General features: G+C 25.8%; 1 protein-coding gene and 1 pseudogene across 1 annotated transcript; one reads left to right on the plus strand and one right to left on the minus strand.

Annotated features, from left to right (window-relative positions):
• The first annotated feature begins 8,022 nt into the window (after positions 1–8,022).
• On the plus strand, positions 8,023–17,874 carry LOC111027425 (annotated as a pseudogene).
• Positions 17,875–19,272: 1,398 nt separating this feature from the next.
• LOC111027426 lies at positions 19,273–20,007 on the minus strand. Its single transcript, XM_022305798.1, has 2 exons — positions 19,995–20,007; positions 19,273–19,625 (listed from the first exon to the last, which is right to left on the minus strand). The coding sequence occupies exons 1-2, from the start codon at positions 20,005–20,007 to the stop codon at positions 19,273–19,275; spliced, it is 366 nt and encodes a 121-aa protein (XP_022161490.1).
• Between the last annotated feature and the right edge of the window lie 1,137 nt (positions 20,008–21,144).

Raw genomic sequence — 21,144 nt, forward strand, 5'->3', positions numbered from 1 at the left:
ACCATAGTATATTTATAGTATAATACATAGGTAGTAATTCTTAATCTTGATTTTATAGGTTATGTTTTATCATTTATAAAATAATTCGCAATTTGTTATCATTATATATATTATACGTTAATATATATATAGTTAAATTTGTCATTTCACAATATTCACGTCGTATACTCGTATCGCGTGCAGTATAATTTTTGTTGAAATTATCAAAATTGAAAATTTTAATTTAATGTGTAAACGAATTACAAACAAATGTGTTTGACATATTATATTATTAAAGTGTTCGACAATTATATAATGTTCTACTGCTGTAACGAGTGTTTTTTTTTACACTATATATGTAAATACAGTTTTGACTGAACACGTGTGTCGTGTGTGTCGTGTATATTTAAGCAAAATTAATTGTTCAAGAATCAAGAATATGTTATAACTTATAAAGTATATTATCTACTTATTATTAAGTAAGTATCAATTTATTTATGATTAGCGTATACTTCTTAAGATGAATAAGCAATCTGGGTTTTCAAAATGGAAGAGAAATAGAATTATAAAAAATGACTTAAATAATTTAGCCTTATTAAGAACAAAATATAGTATTGTCACTACTGAAAATAATAGTTTGTCAACACCATCATTAGCCCCAGCAGTAAATAATAGTAATATACCACCAAATGTTCTTACCTCTCAATCTAATGACATTTTGTTACATCAATTTGAACCTAGAGTAAACTGTTCATCAAATAATATTTCAGAAATAACAACTAATTCAAATGTAAATACTTATTGCGATAAACCACCAGAAGACAGCATCATTGTTGATCGCAATAAAATTGCTAATGACATACAAAATGATTTATTGTTATCACAACAAATAACTGAGAAACTTAAACTCTGGGCTGTTACTTGTAAAATATCACATTTGTCTTTAAGAGAGTTACTAAAAATTATATGTTTGATACCTGGGCTAGAGAATACTCCTAAAGATCCTAGGACATTTTTACATACGCCTAGAAATACTATTACACGCAATGTTAATCCAGGAACTTATTTTCATTTGGGGATTGCTAATGGACTTAATAATATGTTTAAATATATAAATACATCAGATATTCCTAACATTCTTGAAGTGGGTATTAACATAGATGGATTGCCATTATGTAAATCATCGTCTAGCCAGTTGTATCCAATTTTATGTATAGTTAACAATGTTAAAATCTCTCCTAATATATTTCCAATCGGTATCTATCATGGAAATGATAAGCCATTAAGTTTTAATGATTTTTTAGAAGAATTTGTAGACGAGTCTGTAATATTAACAACTCAAGGCTTAAATATTAAAGATAAATCTGTATTGTTCAAAATAACAATGTTTTTATTTGATGCAGTTGCAAAAGCAAGTGTATTATGTATTAAAGGACATTCTGGTTATTCGTCTTGCACTAAATGTATCCAAGAAGGTGAATATATTAATAATAGAATTTGCTTCCCAGAAATTAAATTTATTAAAAGAACAAATACTGATTTTTTAAATAAAACTGACCAAGAGCATCATACAGGGGAAACAATCATGGAAAGGATTCCAAATTTTGAACCAGTATCTGCTGTACCCTTAGATTACATGCACCTAATATGCCTTGGTGTTGTAAAAAAGTTTGTTGTCTCTACTTGGTGTTTTGGTCGTCCTCCTCATAAACTTTGTGCTAGAGATATTATAAATATAAGCAATACTTTAATTTCATTAATTAAATATACACCAATTGAATTTGCTAGAAAACCTAGAGCTCTGAAGGAGGCAAAACGTTGGAAAGCAACCGAATTTAGAAACTTCTTACTTTATACTGGTCCGATTGTCCTAAAAAATGTACTTGAAAAAGTTAAGTATGAACATTTTTTGACCTTGCATGTAGCCATTAGTATACTATCATCAGATAATTTTAAGCAATTTACTGATTATGCAGAGGAATTATTAGAACATTTTGTGTTATGTACAAAACATATTTACAGTCCAGAGTTTTTGACACATAATATACATAATTTACTTCACATAACAGATGATGTTAGAACATTNTCACAAGTTTAGGGAGATTAGTTAACAACCTAGGTTGATAAGCTTATCCATCTATATTATATATCGCTTCATTACTACTTTTGAAATGTTAAAAAAAAAAACAAAAAAAAAAAAATCTATTCCAATCTACTCATTGATAAGTAATACTAATATGAATGAAGATGAAATGTTTACGCTAGAACATGAGTATAATAATGGCATACTTATACCAGGAACAACAAATCCTCAGTATAGAATAGTAAAATTTGACAACTTTAAATTAACATTGAACAAAAATAATTCTTGTTGTGAAATGACATGTGGTTCTATTGTGGAGATATTTAATTTAGCTTACTGTCCTTTGCTTGAAAAACATGTGATCATTGGAAAAAAGTATAAATGCATTAGTAATTTTTATGACAATCCTTGTCCCTCGTCCTTAATTGGTATCCATTTTGTAGATCAATTAGATGATAATTTCTCATATTGGCCACTATCACAAGTTTCTAAAAAATTAACTCGATATCCACATGCTTATGGATTTGTAGTTATTCCGTTACTACACATAACTACTTAATTTATATAACATTATATTGTGCATCATAACATTTATAAATATATGCATATATAATATAATACCTAATATGTATACCATGATTATGTAAATATTTTCTGTTTATTATTAATATAATAATATTATTATCTATATAGGTACAATAACAAAGTAATAATATAGGTTATAACATAGTTAATAAATACATAAATAATATGTAGGTAACCTATATAATAATATTATATATTATTCAGAAATATAATATAATATTTTTGAATTTATAGTTTTAATTATAAGTATGTCATTTGCGGGATGGTATGTTGTATCATTCAACAATGAAAACAGCGTGGAAGTAATTCCAAGTAACTGGTTGGTCAGTTTTAATCAATGTTTATGGCCATCAAAGTTTGGTGCCCTAAAAATAGGTTCATCTATAAAAAATGGCACCAAACCATCAGAAGATTGGCAGTCATGTGAAATTAAAGTATTAAGCAAATCAGTTATAACTGATTTTCAAAAAGCAACTGCAATCGCTGATAAAGCCCGATTTACATCCGACTACGAAGAATTAATTCGTTCACAATCTCCAGTTTTGAAAAGAAGAAAGTTAATAAAAAAAAATACATTAACAAACTGCTGTCTATCTGATGAAGAATCCCCACAAGTTATTAATCATAAAACAATACCAGACTTCCCTCGGCCAAAATTGAATAGAAGTATGTACTTGACTATCATTGTTATTACAATAATTAATATTTGTTAAATAATGTATGTTTTTATTAAAATAATATTTTGTGAATAAATAATTTACAAACCCCAAAAATACTATACATATTTACTGTAAGAACTGTTTATAATTTTTATATATTAAAGTGTATATTATAGTATTTTCAAGTTAGATTTGTGATGTTTGTTCTTTATATCTTGTTATAAAATGTCGATCTGATATTTGTAAATGATGTATTCACATGTTATTATTCTAACCTGTAACAAGCTTGTTATTATAGATGTATTAAATCTTATAATTGATTGTTTCCAGCCCTATCATATGATAATGAAGTATGTACTCCAGTATTGAGTAACAAACAACCTTCTACTTCAATAAAAAAAAAAGTATTACCTGTAGTAAAATACACATCACCAAATTTACTATCTGGAGATGAGGAGCAACAAATTAATAATTGTATGTACCTGTCTTACATATATGAGTTTCCATATTAAATGAATATTCATTATAATTATTATTATTACCTATTCGGCTATTCATTAATAAAATACTCAATTATTGTGTTTAATTTAATATTCCAGGTCTGCCATTTAAAGTTTCTACTGCTGTTAATTCAAAATCTCCTACTTTGGCTGCTTCAACAATAACTAAAAAAATTAACTGTGACTTATTTGAAAATTTATCATCTGAGGAACAGTCTTCTGATGAAATTCGTGGTATGTACATATAAAACAATATAAAAACTATATTTTAATGTTGTCCAAAAATGTATTCACAAGTTTAGGGAGATTAGTTAACAACCTAGGTTGATAAGCTTATCCATCTATATTATATATCGCTTCATTACTACTTTTGAAATGTTAAAAAAAAAAACAAAAAAAAAAAAAAATAAAATTTAATTACCTATCTTTGAATATTTTTTATATGTTTCTATATGCTTATATAATTATAAGAAGAGTACCTATTTTTCTTTTACTATAAATATAATTTACAATAGACTTACTTGATTCTTATTTTATAATTGATAATTATTGTGTTACCTATTAGTTATTTTTAAGTTATAATAATATACAGACCAATTATTCAATCTCATATTTGAAGAAAATTGCGACTGTTAGAAGAGCACCCACTGCTACACCACTGCTATATTGTTTTATTTGACATATTTAAAGTCATGGTTTAATAGTAGGAATTTTATTTTTGTTTTAGTCTTATCAAATGAATGTCAACGATCCAATGATAAAGATAATTTGGATACTATAATTTTGCAGTGCGACAATAATTATAATGACTTTCAATTATGTAATAATACAATTAACAATAATGACGATTTTGAAGATCTCCAACTAGTGAATAATTATGGTTATACTTATATTTTTTTATATTTTATTTACAATAATGGTCTATATGTGAACTCTGATCCATATAGTGAATAGCCTTCTATAAAAATCTTAATACTAAATACTAATATATAGTAATATGTATATCCATATATAATTGTGAACAATAATAACAGTAGAACCCATTAAATCTAATAAATAATATATATTTCATTTTTAAATTATTTAAATTATTTTTAAATTCCAGTTGAAAATGTTGATACCACACTAAACAGTAGTAATTCAAATAGCATTCAAACTTCATTAAATTCAAAGAATCGCAATAGCAATTGCAATTATTATATTGACGAAAGAACAATAGGAGAATCATCAGGTATTTAATTTTTTTTTATGTATATATATATATATATATTATATTATATGTATACAAACAAACTTAGTATAAATGGACGAAAAGTATTAGCATTGAGTATAATATATAGTTTATATTGTACAATATATATGTATTAGCTATATGAAGTGTAGTTTTTGAACATTTTTATTTTAAATAGACTTATAATTTTTGAAAAATAAAATGTATATTCGATAGAAACAAGTAATCATCATTATAAATGTTATACATTACCTACTTGTATTTTAGAAAAAAAAAATAAATAATGAAGTAACATGTAATTAAAAAAATTACATAATTATTATTGTACTTTTATTACTTATTTATTTTTTTCAGAGGTTTCAAAGCAAGTATTAAAACAGCTTGTAACATTAAACGCACGTGCTAAAGAAAATGCTGAATACCTACACATTTTGATGTTAAACATTAATGATATTCAAGAAAAAATAAACAAAATGTCAAATTCAAATTTATCTTCAGCTTGTAATATTATAACTGACAATAACAAACAAATAGCAGAACTGTTTTCAAAATTTCCAGTTTCAAATCAAGATCAACTAAATGAAATGACAGATGAAATTAAAAATGTTGATATTGAACGATTGGTTAGTATAATGAATTATTATTCAAAATATAATATAATATATTTTTATTACTGCAAATAATTAGTTGTATATTTTATGCATATATATTCAAGCCCCCCTCCACCTTTCACTTAAGATTATTCAGCAAATATTCCTTTTGAGAATTTTGATGTTTCTAAATCTTAATATTAATAATTAGAGTTATATAACTATTTGTGTACTAAGGATAATACATCGATGGTAATGGGTTAAATGGCTATGGGGCTTAGATAATTTTAAAATGTTGTTAATTGTTATTGATTTATTAATATAAATTTTAAATAATTGTTATCCCTAGTATAAACATTTAAATAACTCAGAAACTATGTACTCATTAGAATTTTAATTTAGACACATCCAAATTTTCAAGAAAATCTTTGACTAATAATAATTTGCAGTAAAAAAATAGTTCTCATTTAATAAATAGAAGTTTGTATTGCCACAGTACACTCCTTATGTAGTATACATACAAAATATTAAACATTTTAAATGTGTTCTTTAAGCATACTAAACATTTTTTTAATCAGAATGTATTATTAATTAAATGTTCTATTAAAAGGAAAAATGAAGGTCAGTATATGCTTGAAAAATTACCCTGTATATATTAGAGTGTATAATAAGAATAAATGCCTTAATTATTATATAAACAATGGTTAATGTAAATGTTATGATAAATTGTTATTAATTAGAGGTGCCTAAAACCTACCATATTATAGTTATTATTATTTTAGGTACATATGTTTGCTTTAATTGGGGGTTCAGATTATAAGGAACTTACTAGACGAATATTAAAGAAACTCATTTCTGACGAACTTGCTGCTGTGTATAGTTATACAGGACATAAAGGAAGAGGATTAAAAATGGCCTTTAACAGAACATTTCTTTCAACATTATTGAGTAGTAAGTATTAATTCAAAATAATTTTTTATATATATTTATAATCTAGTATACCTATTTATTCTTGATAAACATTTTAACTTAACAATATAGTTAGTACTTGATAGTAACTAAACAAAAATAATCTTAATTTTTTTTTAAACCTAAGTACCAATATTATAATACTAGTGCTTTACTTACCTACAAATAATAGATTTTTAAAAGAATATTATTATGAAAAAAATGTATTATGTATGTAATTATTCTGAAAAGTGTTTATTCTGGAATAATAATTTTTATTAATTAATTGCTTAATATACATAATGTATAATCATTATAATTATGTTTATCTTTTTTAGAAGCAGTTCAAGAAAAGTTTGTTGAAACGACAAATAAGCAAATTGAATGTACTGCAAGTATTTGGCTAACTAAAGCTAGTGAGCGGTTAAAAAATAAAAGTACATGATTTTGTTTTTTTATATAATTACCTGTTATAATGTATTATATATAGTAAGATAAACTATATTGTATATAATATATAACAGCAATACCTAAAATACCAGTGTGTTCAATTTATTTTAAAATTTTATTAAAACATGATTTTGATTGTTTTTTTTTAAATATTATTATGTTATAATGTATTATATATATAATAAATTAAACTATGTATAATACATAAGTGCAATAAAATACAAGTGTTCAATTTATTTTAAACTTTTATTTTTTTTTTTTTTTAGATATGTTAAATTATATCATAATATCTATTTTTTTAAAAATAATTTTCAATAGCAATAATTGTCATGTGAAATCAAAATCTGCAATATAGTGATGAAAAGAGACTATATATATAAATACCTAATTGCTTATAGTACAATACTAGCTGTAGTATGTGTATATACTATATATAAATAATAATATGTATTATCTAAAACTTATAAGTATATACATGGGTCGTTCCTATATATGATTACTATATATTGCATATATATATTTTTTTTAGGGAGGGGGGCTTAAAACTTCTAAATGTACCATGATTAATACTAGAATAAATAAATGAATATTCATTGAATGTGAAATACATAATATTATATCTTGAAAATTATTTTATGATTTAAGTATTCATGTAGAATAATCATCTAATATTATATTTGGAATATTCATATCATAATAAAAATCGGTGCACGAGGATGTCAATTGAATTATCAGAGAGTTTATTTAGAATATTACAGAATACACTATGATTAATACGATTAATCGACGAACATATTAAAAGAATATTCTTATAATCTATTGGTGCTATTTGGGAACCGATATATCAACAGACATTATCTATAAACAATACCACATATGGTAATGTAGGCATTGACATGAACATCATTATACATCATACATATCAATTTGTATAAAATGAAGTGGCCGAATGTGAGTTAAATCAGTTTATTTTAATCAGTGCAAATTAGTAGTCATAATGTCGGACATGAGTATACAAAATTCCGCCGATGAAGAAATCAATGTAAGTACATTATTATTATATTATTAATATGTTTTAGTTTACCACAATTTATCAGCAATAAGTTTAAAACATAGTAATTTAAATTTAGGAACATTATTCGTATCGAAAAAATGTGGAAATGCAGAATTCTAAAAAACCCAAAATCACTAAAAAACAACCCTAAAAAAACAGAAATTATCAATGTCCAACACAAGTGATCAAAATTCAGATGATGAAGAAATCGACGTATGTTCACCACAATTATTACTATTATACCATTAATATTTTTTTGTTTCCTTAAATTAAACATCAATAAATAAAATTGAAAAAATGATAATATAAATTTAGGAACTTTATGATCATCGAAAACATGGCCAAATGCAGAATTCTAAAAAACTCAAAATCACTAAAAAAAAAAACACCAAAAAAACAGAAATTAATAATGCCCCACACAAGTGATCAAAATTCAGATGATGAAGAAATCAACGTATGTTTGTCATTATTATTATTATTATTATTATTATAGCATTAATATTTTTTAGTTTCTTTAAATTAAACAACATTAAATTGAAAAAATGATAATACAAATTTAGGAACTTTATAATCATCGAAAACTTGGCCAAATGCAGAATCTTAAAAAAATCGAACCCGTTGTAAAAGCTAAACCGAAAAAACAGAAAGTAAAATATTAAATATTTTAATAATATATTTATTAAATAATATTAATTTTTTAGTTTCAGTCGCAATTATTAAAACTGGAACAAGAGTATAATGGTTTATCCACCGTGATCAATGAAAACTGCATACGCATAAAAAATCAGAAGGGGGACATTTTTGCATAAAAACACCACCAATTAAAACAGCAAGTGACTATTTGGTTATTCAAAAATACAAAACTTCTGATATGGAAAAAGTCGAGTCAAAAGACAGGTAACTCTTCTTATTTTGTATAAACAGGGTATAATAAGTTTTGCACTAGGTATCATTCATATGAATAAAAAAAGTACAATATTTATAAATTATTTGTTACCCATATTATACCCTAGTTGTGGTATTATTTTATAACGTAAATAGGTAACCAAACAATTTTGAGAATATGTAATGATGTTTCGACGATGATACTAATAATCCAGTTAGTATGTAAAATATTTAACTGACCCCCCAAATTGTGTCATCTAGTATATTTTATAAAATACGTATGATAATATGAAAATATATTGTGCAATTATAATATGCAACCATTAATTTGTTTTTAAAATAGATGGAAAGCAACCACGTTTAACTCAAAAACTATGCTGAACGAAAAAGATAAAGCAGACAATACAATAATAATGGCATTTAATAACTTACAGGATTTAATAATGGATAAGTTTATGAGTAACAACGATAAAAAAATTGAATCTTATAAATAATAACAATATGTTTGTACTATTTTTGTTTTTACTAGATTATACATAATAATATCTATACATTTTTTATTTATTATCAAACAATTTAAATATTTGTATACAAATCTATTATAGAAAGCTTACAATTATTCCAATAATTTAAACAATATGATTATATTATGGAAAATATTTTTTCATGTAATTAACTAACATTTAAGATTACTTATAACATTTATATTATTAACATTTGTTTTTAAATAAAACTATGCATTTGACAAAATGTTATACTATTTTATTATCATTTGTATTTTTAAATAAAACTATGCATTTGTCAAAAGTTATACATGTAATCAATGATTAATATAATGCTTAATATAATGCCTGTAAACTTTCCATGATGTATTTGTTGTAATTAAAGTAAAAATGACCTCACTTCATCCTTCAGCTCATCCATTTGAAATTATAATCTTTGATATATACACTGATAAAATCACTTATAATACATTCACGTTACACTTGAATAAAATAACCACAGATAAAGGTTGATCAACAAGGCATTCAATATAAATGTTTTTTTCTTATATTCTGTTGATATATGCTGAAAATTGATTCGTCTTTTATGGGACCCATGAAGTGTGTATAATTATTTAATTATGGAATTTCAGATGATAATATTTTGGTTTGGATTTCACACCAGGAGCCCTTCTATGGGTCTTCAATAAATGATATAGTCAACGTATTGATTGATTTTTGACGATTGAAATATATGATCCAATTTTAATTAAACTATTATTACTTTGTTAAATGGCTACAGCATAGACAACCCTACTATATTGTAAAAACGCCACTAAAGTTAAATATAGAAAAAGATAAATATATACTACAATGTGCATCGGATAACAGTTTGATCACATTATGAAAGTTAAAAGTGATTATTTAACTGATGATTTTTGTTTATTGATCAATATTTTTTTCAAATCGAAAAACAGATGATTGATAACAGTGCATAAACAAGTATCAGGTCCACAATCACAATTTTGATTTGACCACGCACATAAAGTAAAATGATTATTGTTTTTTTCTGTTCCGCATTTGATGGCACCGCTTTTTAATTTTGATAATAATGTATAAAATTCAGCTAATTCCTTGAAGCAAAAGAGTGATGGATGAATTATATCCATTTCTGAAATGTCTCGTTCAATTTCTTTTAATAAGTCCATTGTAAATAATAACACACAATTCAACGGCCACTAATAAACTGGCACCTACGGGTTAAGTTGCGCTTTATTATAATATAATATAATCAGATAATTCAAAACCTAATTACTCAAAAATTAAAACATAATTTATTTAAAAACAAAAATTAAAGTTTATGAATAAAAACAGAAAAACAAAAAACAAAAAATGTAAACTCATGGCCTAGTTGACCCTGACACTGAGTGTAGTATTAGCATACTTACTTACCCTAAATTCAAATTTATCACACTCTAAAGTGTTGACTTAGTCAACTAGGCCATGAGTCTACAAGTTATTTTATTAATATTTGTACATATAAGTTAAATAATGAAAAAATAAAAAAGTTTGTATGGGCCACAAATAATAATAATCATTGTTTGTGAAAGTGGCAATCGTATTTGAATCATCCTGTAACGAGTAAATACTTGATAGTTAAATAACTAAAGGCTTATCGCCTATAAAAACTTGGATAGAAAGCACCCAAAAATCTGATTGATCAAGCGGAAAAGTCGTGGACAAACGCTTTTTAATCTCCCTGTAACAGTAAAAAACTTGGATAGAAAGCACCTACAAATCTGATAGATCAAGCGGAAAAGTCGTGGACAAACGTTTTTTAATCTCCCTGTAATTGTAAAAATCGGTACAGAACCGACATATTATACCTACTTACATATTAAAATCAGTAATAACGATTTTGGTTATTTTGTTGTAATTTCAAAATATTATTCGTCGGTATAATATGAAACTGAAGAATCAAAAAAATCAAAATATGGCCTATCTATACAATCTACCGTTTAATATTACGATTAAGTCAATTTTTTTTTTAATACCATAGATAAGTATGTAATATGTCTTAAACCAAGACTGACATACCGTCTCCACTCATAATCGTTTTTTTAATACAATGATATTGTATCATTGAATTCAAATTTAATTCCATCCATTATACAGTGACCCACTTGTAACCTACTGTACAGCAGAGCGACATCCACTTACCCACTTTTTAATTTTAAGAATGTAATTTATGATTTCTGCTTGTGTTATATTAGTCAAAAACATAGTATTATAAAACATGGCAATATTTATTTAAATCAATCCAGTCCATACACTCATAGCCATTGCGATATAAAAATAAAATATAATTGTAAAAAACAAGTGAAAATTTATCTTTAAGGCACTGGTACAATAAAATGATTTTGTTTAAAGGGCAATAATATTATTTGTCTTTTAAAAATCATTTTATACAGTTTAATAACATTATGTATTGATTATCATTACTACTATAGTTTTATTATTTATTCTACCTATTTAAATTTATTATTTATTATACATTTATGTGCATTATTATTATTCGCCTATATTTTATTATTATTATTTGTGTAGGTATTCAACTAGTTCTACTGTGTTAATGGTTAGTGGTTTTGTTATGTTAAAAAATTAATAATACCTATATTATTAATTTTTTATACTATTTCATTTGTGCAAATCGAGTTCAGTTCAGTAATATTATAATAATTAATATTATATTGATAGTTATACATAAAGGTTAATATAACCATAGAACAATATATTATCATAGAACAATATGATATAATTGAGTATTAATAATGAGTAATATAATTAAATTACAATAAATATTGTATTATAATTCATATACAATAAAATATTTTATATAGTTTGAATACACTGGTTTGTTTCCATTTCCGCTTCATATTATTTCAATTTGGGCGGCTCTATATACTCTATGGTACTCATGGTAGAAACATAACGCACATTACAAATTACATTACACTATATTATTCAAAATTAGCATCTATATCAATAAAAATGCATACAGGTAGTATTATAATTCACCACAAGATGGCACATAATTAAAACATCATATAGCAGCATTAAATAACTGACTTAACTAGCCTTTCCTTAGCTAAAAATGGAATTCATAAATAAAATAGCAAGAAAATTACTTTATATATTACTCTAACACTTAAGGAATAAAGAAAAAAAATGATAAACAAAACGCGTAGTAAATTTTCCTGGCTTTCCGATTCTCTATGTTAAGTCCGTCGACTCCTTCCGAAACACTGCCGGAAAAATCAAAAACCACGCGCGCGTATACGTTACGCGTTGTATGGCTGTCGTAGTATCAGTGCTACATGCGGGGCTTTGCAGCTTCATTTTATAATACTCTATGATGATGGCTAGGTGACCTCAAATTATTTCGTGACAAATCCTTTGCTGCTATCTAGTGGTTAGAAATGGAAGTAGAACATACATACGGCAATGTAAACGGTGGGCGCCTAAAAAATAGTGTAATGCAACCGAGCATACAAGTTTTCTTATCACTAGCCAACCGAAAATGTTGTTCACCTAGCTTTGTTCACCCAACTTCACANTTATTACTATTGTGAGTTTCTAAACATCCATTTTTACCTAATAACTTTGCAAATTCTTTTAAAGGTTTGGTTACAAGTTTTTGTAAAGGTACATTTTTTTGTTTACCACCGTTTTTGTGAACTAAAAAAAGAACACAAAACTTGCAAAATAAACCAGCATATTTTTCTGAAAAAACAAGCCAAGAATAATTTTCAAAATGGTTATACCTTAAATATCGTTTTCTCTCTATGCCATTTTTAATATGAATAGAATATGGAAAGTTATATGATGGGTCAGGTTTCCATGAATTTAGTAGCCGAAATTTTGTGTGATCATCGATTCGAATTTGAATATCACCAACAAAATGTCCAATGTCATTACTTAAACTAATTGAGCTTGACTTCAAAATACTATCGTTGTTCGTACTTGATTTCGTACTAGGTTCAGATACATCACTCGGCGTGTCCTCTTCATCTGAATTGTTATCAAGTGGAACATTTGATTTCTTTCGAAAAAATTGAAAAATGGATTTCTGTTTCCTTTTAGAAAACGACATAATTAATACAATAACGACTAGTGTACACTGCTACACTGTACACTTTTCTCCGGAAAAACAACTGCGCGAAACAAAGCATCAAACAATGACAATTGACATAATAGTAGTCGCTAGTCGGTACAAACTTTAATACACAGTGCACACTACTACACTAGACATTACACAATTAGACAATGCAATATTTAATATTATTATAGTTTAGCGAATAAGCGCTCCACCTTTGAGATTACGCACACAACATAATTGTATACTTTACTTACCAATAATAATACGATATGATTCCAATGAGGCAAATCGTTTTTTTTTAAATCCATAAGTAGAATATTTTTGTAAAATATTATCGTGAAACATTTTTGACATGATACGCCAAACTGAATCTCCCAAACTTTTAGTTGTAACAAGTAGACATAATTTACGTATCTAAAAAGTAAATTAATATATATTATAAAACTACATATGCTGCATTAAAAAATCATACATAAGGGTTAAATAAATATCACAATATAATTCCATTAAAAAAGACTATCTTACCAGTAAACGCCTAAAATCATTTTCATTGGTTTTAATCTTTGATTCAAATTCTTCAAGATCAACATCCTTTTCATTTGGAAAGATGTCATTTATTTCAAAATTGTTTACATCATTATTAAAAGTGTTTTATTTGCATTTCCCATTAATGCTTCAATGTTTGTTGCAATTATTTGTTGAGTGGATGCCAAATCGTTAACTTCAAACCTGATATGAGTCAATGCAGATAATGTGTGTTTTTGAAAATCTAAAATAAAATGAAAATTGAAACACTTTTTTATTACTTTCTCTAGGTGTTATCAAACTCAAATTGTAACATTATAAACGGTTATAATAAGAATACGCATGAATAATTGTTAATAATATGGTTACCTGCAGCACTCATCAAACCATCCAAATTGTTACTTTTGACTGTTTCAAGTTTTTTTAGTTGATAATTTGTTCCTATTAAATATAAAAAAAAATTATTATTATTTTAACAGAAAAATTACATTGTAATTCATTACCTTGACTCAATAAACTAAAATCTGAAGAAAACTCTAAATTAATATTTTTATAGGAAGGAGATATATCCATATTTTGTTGCTTAATTGGTGAACCTATTTGGATCAATGAACAAATGAATTTCAACAATTTGATAAATAGTTTTAATATTGTATAAATAAAGTTTGTAAATAAATCAAGAATCTTACGGTATAGTTGCGAGTTATTGAAAAGGTTTTTTTTCGCATGTACTTTTTGGTGCTTACTAGTAGATGAGATGGAGTGCTGAAGTACATCAGTCATAGATTTAAAAGTAGAATTTAACTCAGTTTTTTTGTTATTCATTACTTTTGAATCAGATATTGATTCTACTCTTATCTTTCCGATTGGTGAGCTAATTTCACAAATATCTGGAGCTAAAAAATAACATATAATAACTTATACATATAAATAAGTATAATTCTTCTAGAAATCAATTATCACACTTACATTTGAGAATAAAATCTGGATCTTTATCGTTATCATCAAATGAGTCAATGCTAAGAGAATCTTCATCGTAAGGATTCGTTTTTTATTTTCTAAAAATTAAATTTAAATTAGCATTTATTTTATATTATATTAACGGTATTCTAATTTTGGAATCAGAAAATAGTAACTAAATACTTTGGGTGGTGTTAATAAACTTCTTTCTTGTAATTTAGATTTAGATTTTTCAGGAGAAGGTGAAGGAGAGCTTTCTACCACTTTAGCTCGTTGTTTACGTGTTTCTTTTAGTTTTACTTCAGATAAATCAGATGATTCTTGAGCAATATTTGCTTTACGTTTTGCTTCTTCATAAGAATCTGTAAATAAATTTGATAAATAATATATTTCATCAGGTATGTGGATCATACTTATTTTTAGTATTGAGGAATTTAAGAATTTTGACAGTAAAAAATAGTAAATATACAAAATAAAAGTTAAGTTAATATACCTAATTTTTAAATTCAGTTAATTTAAATTTTAAAAAATGGAATAAAATTTAGTCATCATATAGATTATGATTCAGAATATAATTACCAGACATAGAACCTAGTTTTCTAGCATTTAACCATTTTAATTCTAATTTATTGGGTAGTGCTCTTTTTTGAATAGCCCGAACTGCATTTATAGTTTTATTTGGCCTTGCACAAGTACCATCATTATACCATGTACTTGGTATAGCCTCGACACTATTGTCTTTTGTAAAATGGACGACGACCCACATACTATAGGTATGCAATACACATATATTGAAAAATGACAAAATCTGATTGATATGAAAATAAATTATTTGTTTTAGCACATTGTCTAAATCATATATTAAACTAACCATACTATATCATATTACGTTAAATAGCAATTAAGTGTATAAGTAGTCATTATAATACATAATATTCTACAATTGACTTAGAATTATTTACACCTCGTCATCTCTTGTCTTATACACCACGATCTGTGGGCTGGACGCTGGACCACTACAATATCAACAATTTTAATAAGTCTAATAATCAAAATATCACTTTTTTAAAAGATTATATATTTTGTTTATATATTAGGTAGGTATTACATATTTAAGCTATGATAATTCATAATGTTATGATGTATTATTGAAATATTAAACTTGTTATTTACCAAATGAATAGGTATGTGCAATGATAATAATTAATTATGGATTTTGGTTAGACTTAGGATTAGACTCTTTTATAATAACCTAAACATTATTATCAAGTTTGATAGGCATAAATGTTGAGTTCTGTACATTTTTATAGTTTGAAATTAAAAAATATCATCCAAATACCTAGGTATTTCAAAATATAATTTTAAACACATCATCATTTGTTTCTTATTCATATTTAAAAAGTTTGCAATTTTATTATATATGTAATTGCATAACAAAATTAAATTATATTAAATGAGTACAAAATAGGTACCTATTCTGGCTATACTTTATGTTTGTTATTTAAAATTTGACATTTTTATTTAAACAAATTATTTTACTTCATTTCCATAAATATTACAATAAATATACAATAGTATTTATTTCTTAATACATTTTACTATGATTTGTAAACTAAAAATTATTTTCTCCATTTCAAATTAATTTAGTGAGATATTGGTAAATATCAAACTATATGCTAGGTACACCTATTAATATTTATGTAACATATATCTAGACATACTCCATATAATTTGTTAAATATCACTGTAATTGTTATTATTTATTTATTATTTTTAAATTTAAAATGTATGCAATCTATATATTATTATACTCTCTTTGAAAAATATTTGTTATCTACATTTTTTGCATTTTAATTATTGTTTCATACAAAATAAATAGCAAACAATTAATTCATAACTTAGATATTAGCGTATATGGCCTATTTAATAATTATATAGCTAGATACCTAATATATCGATGCGCACACATGTGTTAAGTACATATTTATGCATTTTTCAAGAATGACATTCAAAGATCTAGGAGGGTGTCAGGAGGAATAGTCATAAACATTTCTTGTCAAATATATTATATTTAAAATTGTTAACTTCCTGTGAATAATAATAAAACAAAATAAAATCATAAATTATAATAACAAACTTAGGGTGATTGATCTCAGTTAGCTAAGACATTACTTAACACAAATGACAGTTTAATTAAAGTATTTATCACATTTGTTACTAATTATTAACTTGTTAAATAATGAAAGATCAGTGGTAATAACATACCTAGTTAAGTCTTTTGAAAGAAAGGAACTTCAGTTTTGAAGTTGTAAGTCATTAATTTTGAAAAGAATATTGTCAGTAAGTACTAAATAAGACAAATGTCTTCCCTTAACAAAAATTTAAATAATAAAACATTAAAATAAACTAAAACTAAATTAAATATCAGTATTGTACTTTAAAATGCAAGCAATTTTCAATCGAACTTTTACTCATCATACTATAGGTATGCAATACACATATATTGAAAAATGACAAAATCTGATTGATATGAAAATAAATTATTTGTTTTAGCACATTGTCTAAATCATATATTAAACTAACCATACTATATCATATTACGTTAAATAGCAATTAAGTGTATAAGTAGTCATTATAATAATTATGAAGGTTTACTTCAAAACTGTTAGATAAAATATTTAAAATTATAAGAAAATTGTAAATATTTATTTATTGAAAAACCTATTTATTGCATTCCCACTATAAATGTTTGAAATAAATATTTATTTTATTTTTATTTTATTAATATTTAAATATTTTATGTATAAACTGTATGCTATAATGTCTCTTAAGTTTAAAATTATATAAGCTATATACATATAACATTATAATGATAAAAATTAAGCATAAAACGTTTAAAAAAGTTTAATTATTAAATAAGATTTAGTTAGAAGTATACCAAAAATATTAACAGATTATTAATAGTGTTAACAGACATAAGGTAAAATTAACAGTCTGAATGGAATATTGGTATGGTAATAATTTCTTTTTCGACATTAATGACCATTATTTTATATTTAATTGTATTTATATCTAAAATAATTACATCAGATGAAATATTTTCAACTTTATAGATATCAAACAAGTCAGAGGAAAGGGGATTAATGTAAGCTGGACTTTTGTTAATGAAATATTGACCAGCAATAACTGGGACTTTCTTATTATTAACTAGTTTATTAGCAACGTTTATACATTTTACTATTTTACCACAGTTAGTCATTAGGTAACTTTCTCGATCAACAGTAGTATTTAACATAAAACTACTAAAATGTAAACATTGATATTGAGGACCTATTATATCCTTGGGCAAGGGACCCTTAGAATGTATTTTTTTAAACATAAAGTTATCTTTATTCAAAATAGGTTTTTTGGATATTATTTTTTTTGGAAAATTACACTGTTCTTCATACCTATGGATAAACTGCCGTAATGGTTTTTCATGTTTACGAAGTGCAGATTTTAATACTTTCATATAATTTTAAAAAGGGTAACAGCTGCACTGATCTAATGGGCCAAAATTATGATAGTCAGTTATAAGATGAAGAAGTCCGTGAACATTGTGTGATACATTGTAATTTCCATAAATCTGATAAAAGACCATCACAAAATATTCAATTAATTGTTGTGCATATTCGGTAAAATCACTTTTGTTTGGACTTAATAAAATTATCATGGCCACATTTAAGGACATAAAATTAACATAGCAATCATGAGACAATATATTCTTTAGAACAAAAGGCCCTAGATAAACTAAAAACAATCGAAATTCGGTTGCTTTCCACTGAAAAAAAACTTTGGATTTCTCGAGGCTTTCTTGAAAATTCGCAAGGCATAGTAGATCTCATGTTTAATAACCGTGAAGTAATTTCATTTGTCATTCTACCAGAAAGACGCACATTTAATGGACCTTTCGATACCCAAAATGAAATCATTTTACGCATTATTCCTAGATTGGTTAAATGCATATTATCCAACATAAATGATTTAGTAATATCCAAGTTTGGGATTTTAGTAATAATAGATATGTTTGGGGATGTATGAAATTCTTCATGTACAACATTACGATATTCATAATCATTTCTCATGGCTGACTCAGTTTTACAATACGGAAAACAAACCCTTTTATTTATATGATTAAACAATTTAATCAATTAAACATCGAGTACATGAAGAGAACCCAGAATGACCTTTAATTTTAAGAATAAAACTTTTAGCAGGAACATCACAACAAAAAAGATCAAATAAAATTTTAAAGTGTTTATCGCTAATATCTAAACCATTAGTAGATAAATTTACAGCTTCATTTACAAAATCTAATATAAAATCATCACTGTCTTTAGGCTTAGCATCACCGTGATAAACACCTATAGGGAAAACTTTATCTTTACTATTAAACGAATTTCTGATGTATGCCAATATTGGCCAAAACTGACTTTTACTAGACCGGGATAAAGGTAAACCATCAAAACCTACAGCAATTTGTATAAAATCAACATCTTTATAAGAATTAACATCATAATGTTTAAATTAAAATGTTTAATTTTTTTTCTTTTTGCAAAACCCTGTCCACAGCGCCAATTGCAACAAACCGACTACGTCTATTTGTTGGTATTGTAAAATTAAATGAAGAAGAGTGGTTTTTTCTTTATAAATTAAATACTTTTATTTGATTATTACAAAACGATAAATTTCCTAAGTCCACATTGACTATAATTAAAGAATGGGAACTAGCGAGATGCGACTGTTAAACTCCTAGCTCCTAGCTCATCGTTGGTGTTGGTCCGTCTGCCGAAGCCTATTCGAGCGACGTATTTTATAATGGCGATCCTTGGATCGTATCCCTGCTTAGTACCCTACTACTTTACCATAAAAGGTCATACAGTGGGTGGCCACGCGCTTCACACACCGGATGTCCCTTGCCTATCTGGTCGTTGTCATCTCTGTTGAGGCAAAACAACGCCTTTGATGTGAACTATTTTAATAATATTCATATGAGGAGACTCCTCAGAGGAGTGATATATTTATGAACATATACGTTTCGAGGTCACGCGCAATTTATTATAACAAATAGACGCTTTGTAGGCCTCCTTCAACTAATATATATATATATATAGAGTTATTCTTGTTCTTTGAAGTTACATTGTGTGTTTCACATGTTTATTTATAACTACTTGAGTGATTTACTAATTATTAATCATAGTCACAGCTCGCTACACCTTTAGCAATACCAAAATGATAGTAAATTCCTGGCTCTACTGTTCGAATAGGATAATTTTTATTTTGGAAAGTACCTAAAAGAGTCCTACTATCTTTTGGTAATTTAGAGAAACAATCATGCCTTTTCAATACAGAAAGTAAACCATTCACGGCGTTTAAAGTATTTTGTACTCAACTGCCCAAGAAGCTAAATCATCCTTAAAGTCTACTACGGGTAATGGCTCTTGCTCAACATCAGTAATAAGTTCGATAACATTTGCAGGTGGATCAATAAAATATGAAGGTTCACTATCAATATTTAAGGTAGAATCACATGAACTAAAAGTCATAAACTCCATAGGATGATCATAAAAATTTATAAAATTATCAGCAGGTGGTACCAAATTTGAACAGCTTGAAGTAGGAGGGTGGTTTTCAGTTGTACTAATTATCAAGTCTAAAAATTCTTTTATTTTTCTTCTTTTAGTACGACTAATTTTAATCATTTTGATTAAAAATAATATAAAAATTGTAGGAATATTATGATAGGAACAAGTTAGTTTATATACAATTTACATTAATAATATATTAATACGACAATTCATATGCTTACGTAACCGCAAACTGTAGAATAAATTATTTTTAAGGAAACACTAAAATGAAAAATATATAAGTAGATTTATTAGTTTAACGAATAAAACATTGTAAACAAAAACTCAATACTTACATTTGCATGAAATATTTTTCGAAAAAATTTTGCAGGTTCATTGCCGACAATTCCAAGCTAAAATTAATTATAGGGCCATCGGGGTGTGGCAA

This window comes from Myzus persicae, unplaced genomic scaffold, assembly GCF_001856785.1.
Source record: "Myzus persicae strain clone G006 unplaced genomic scaffold, MPER_G0061.0, whole genome shotgun sequence".
Classification (NCBI taxonomy): domain Eukaryota; kingdom Metazoa; phylum Arthropoda; class Insecta; order Hemiptera; family Aphididae; genus Myzus; species Myzus persicae.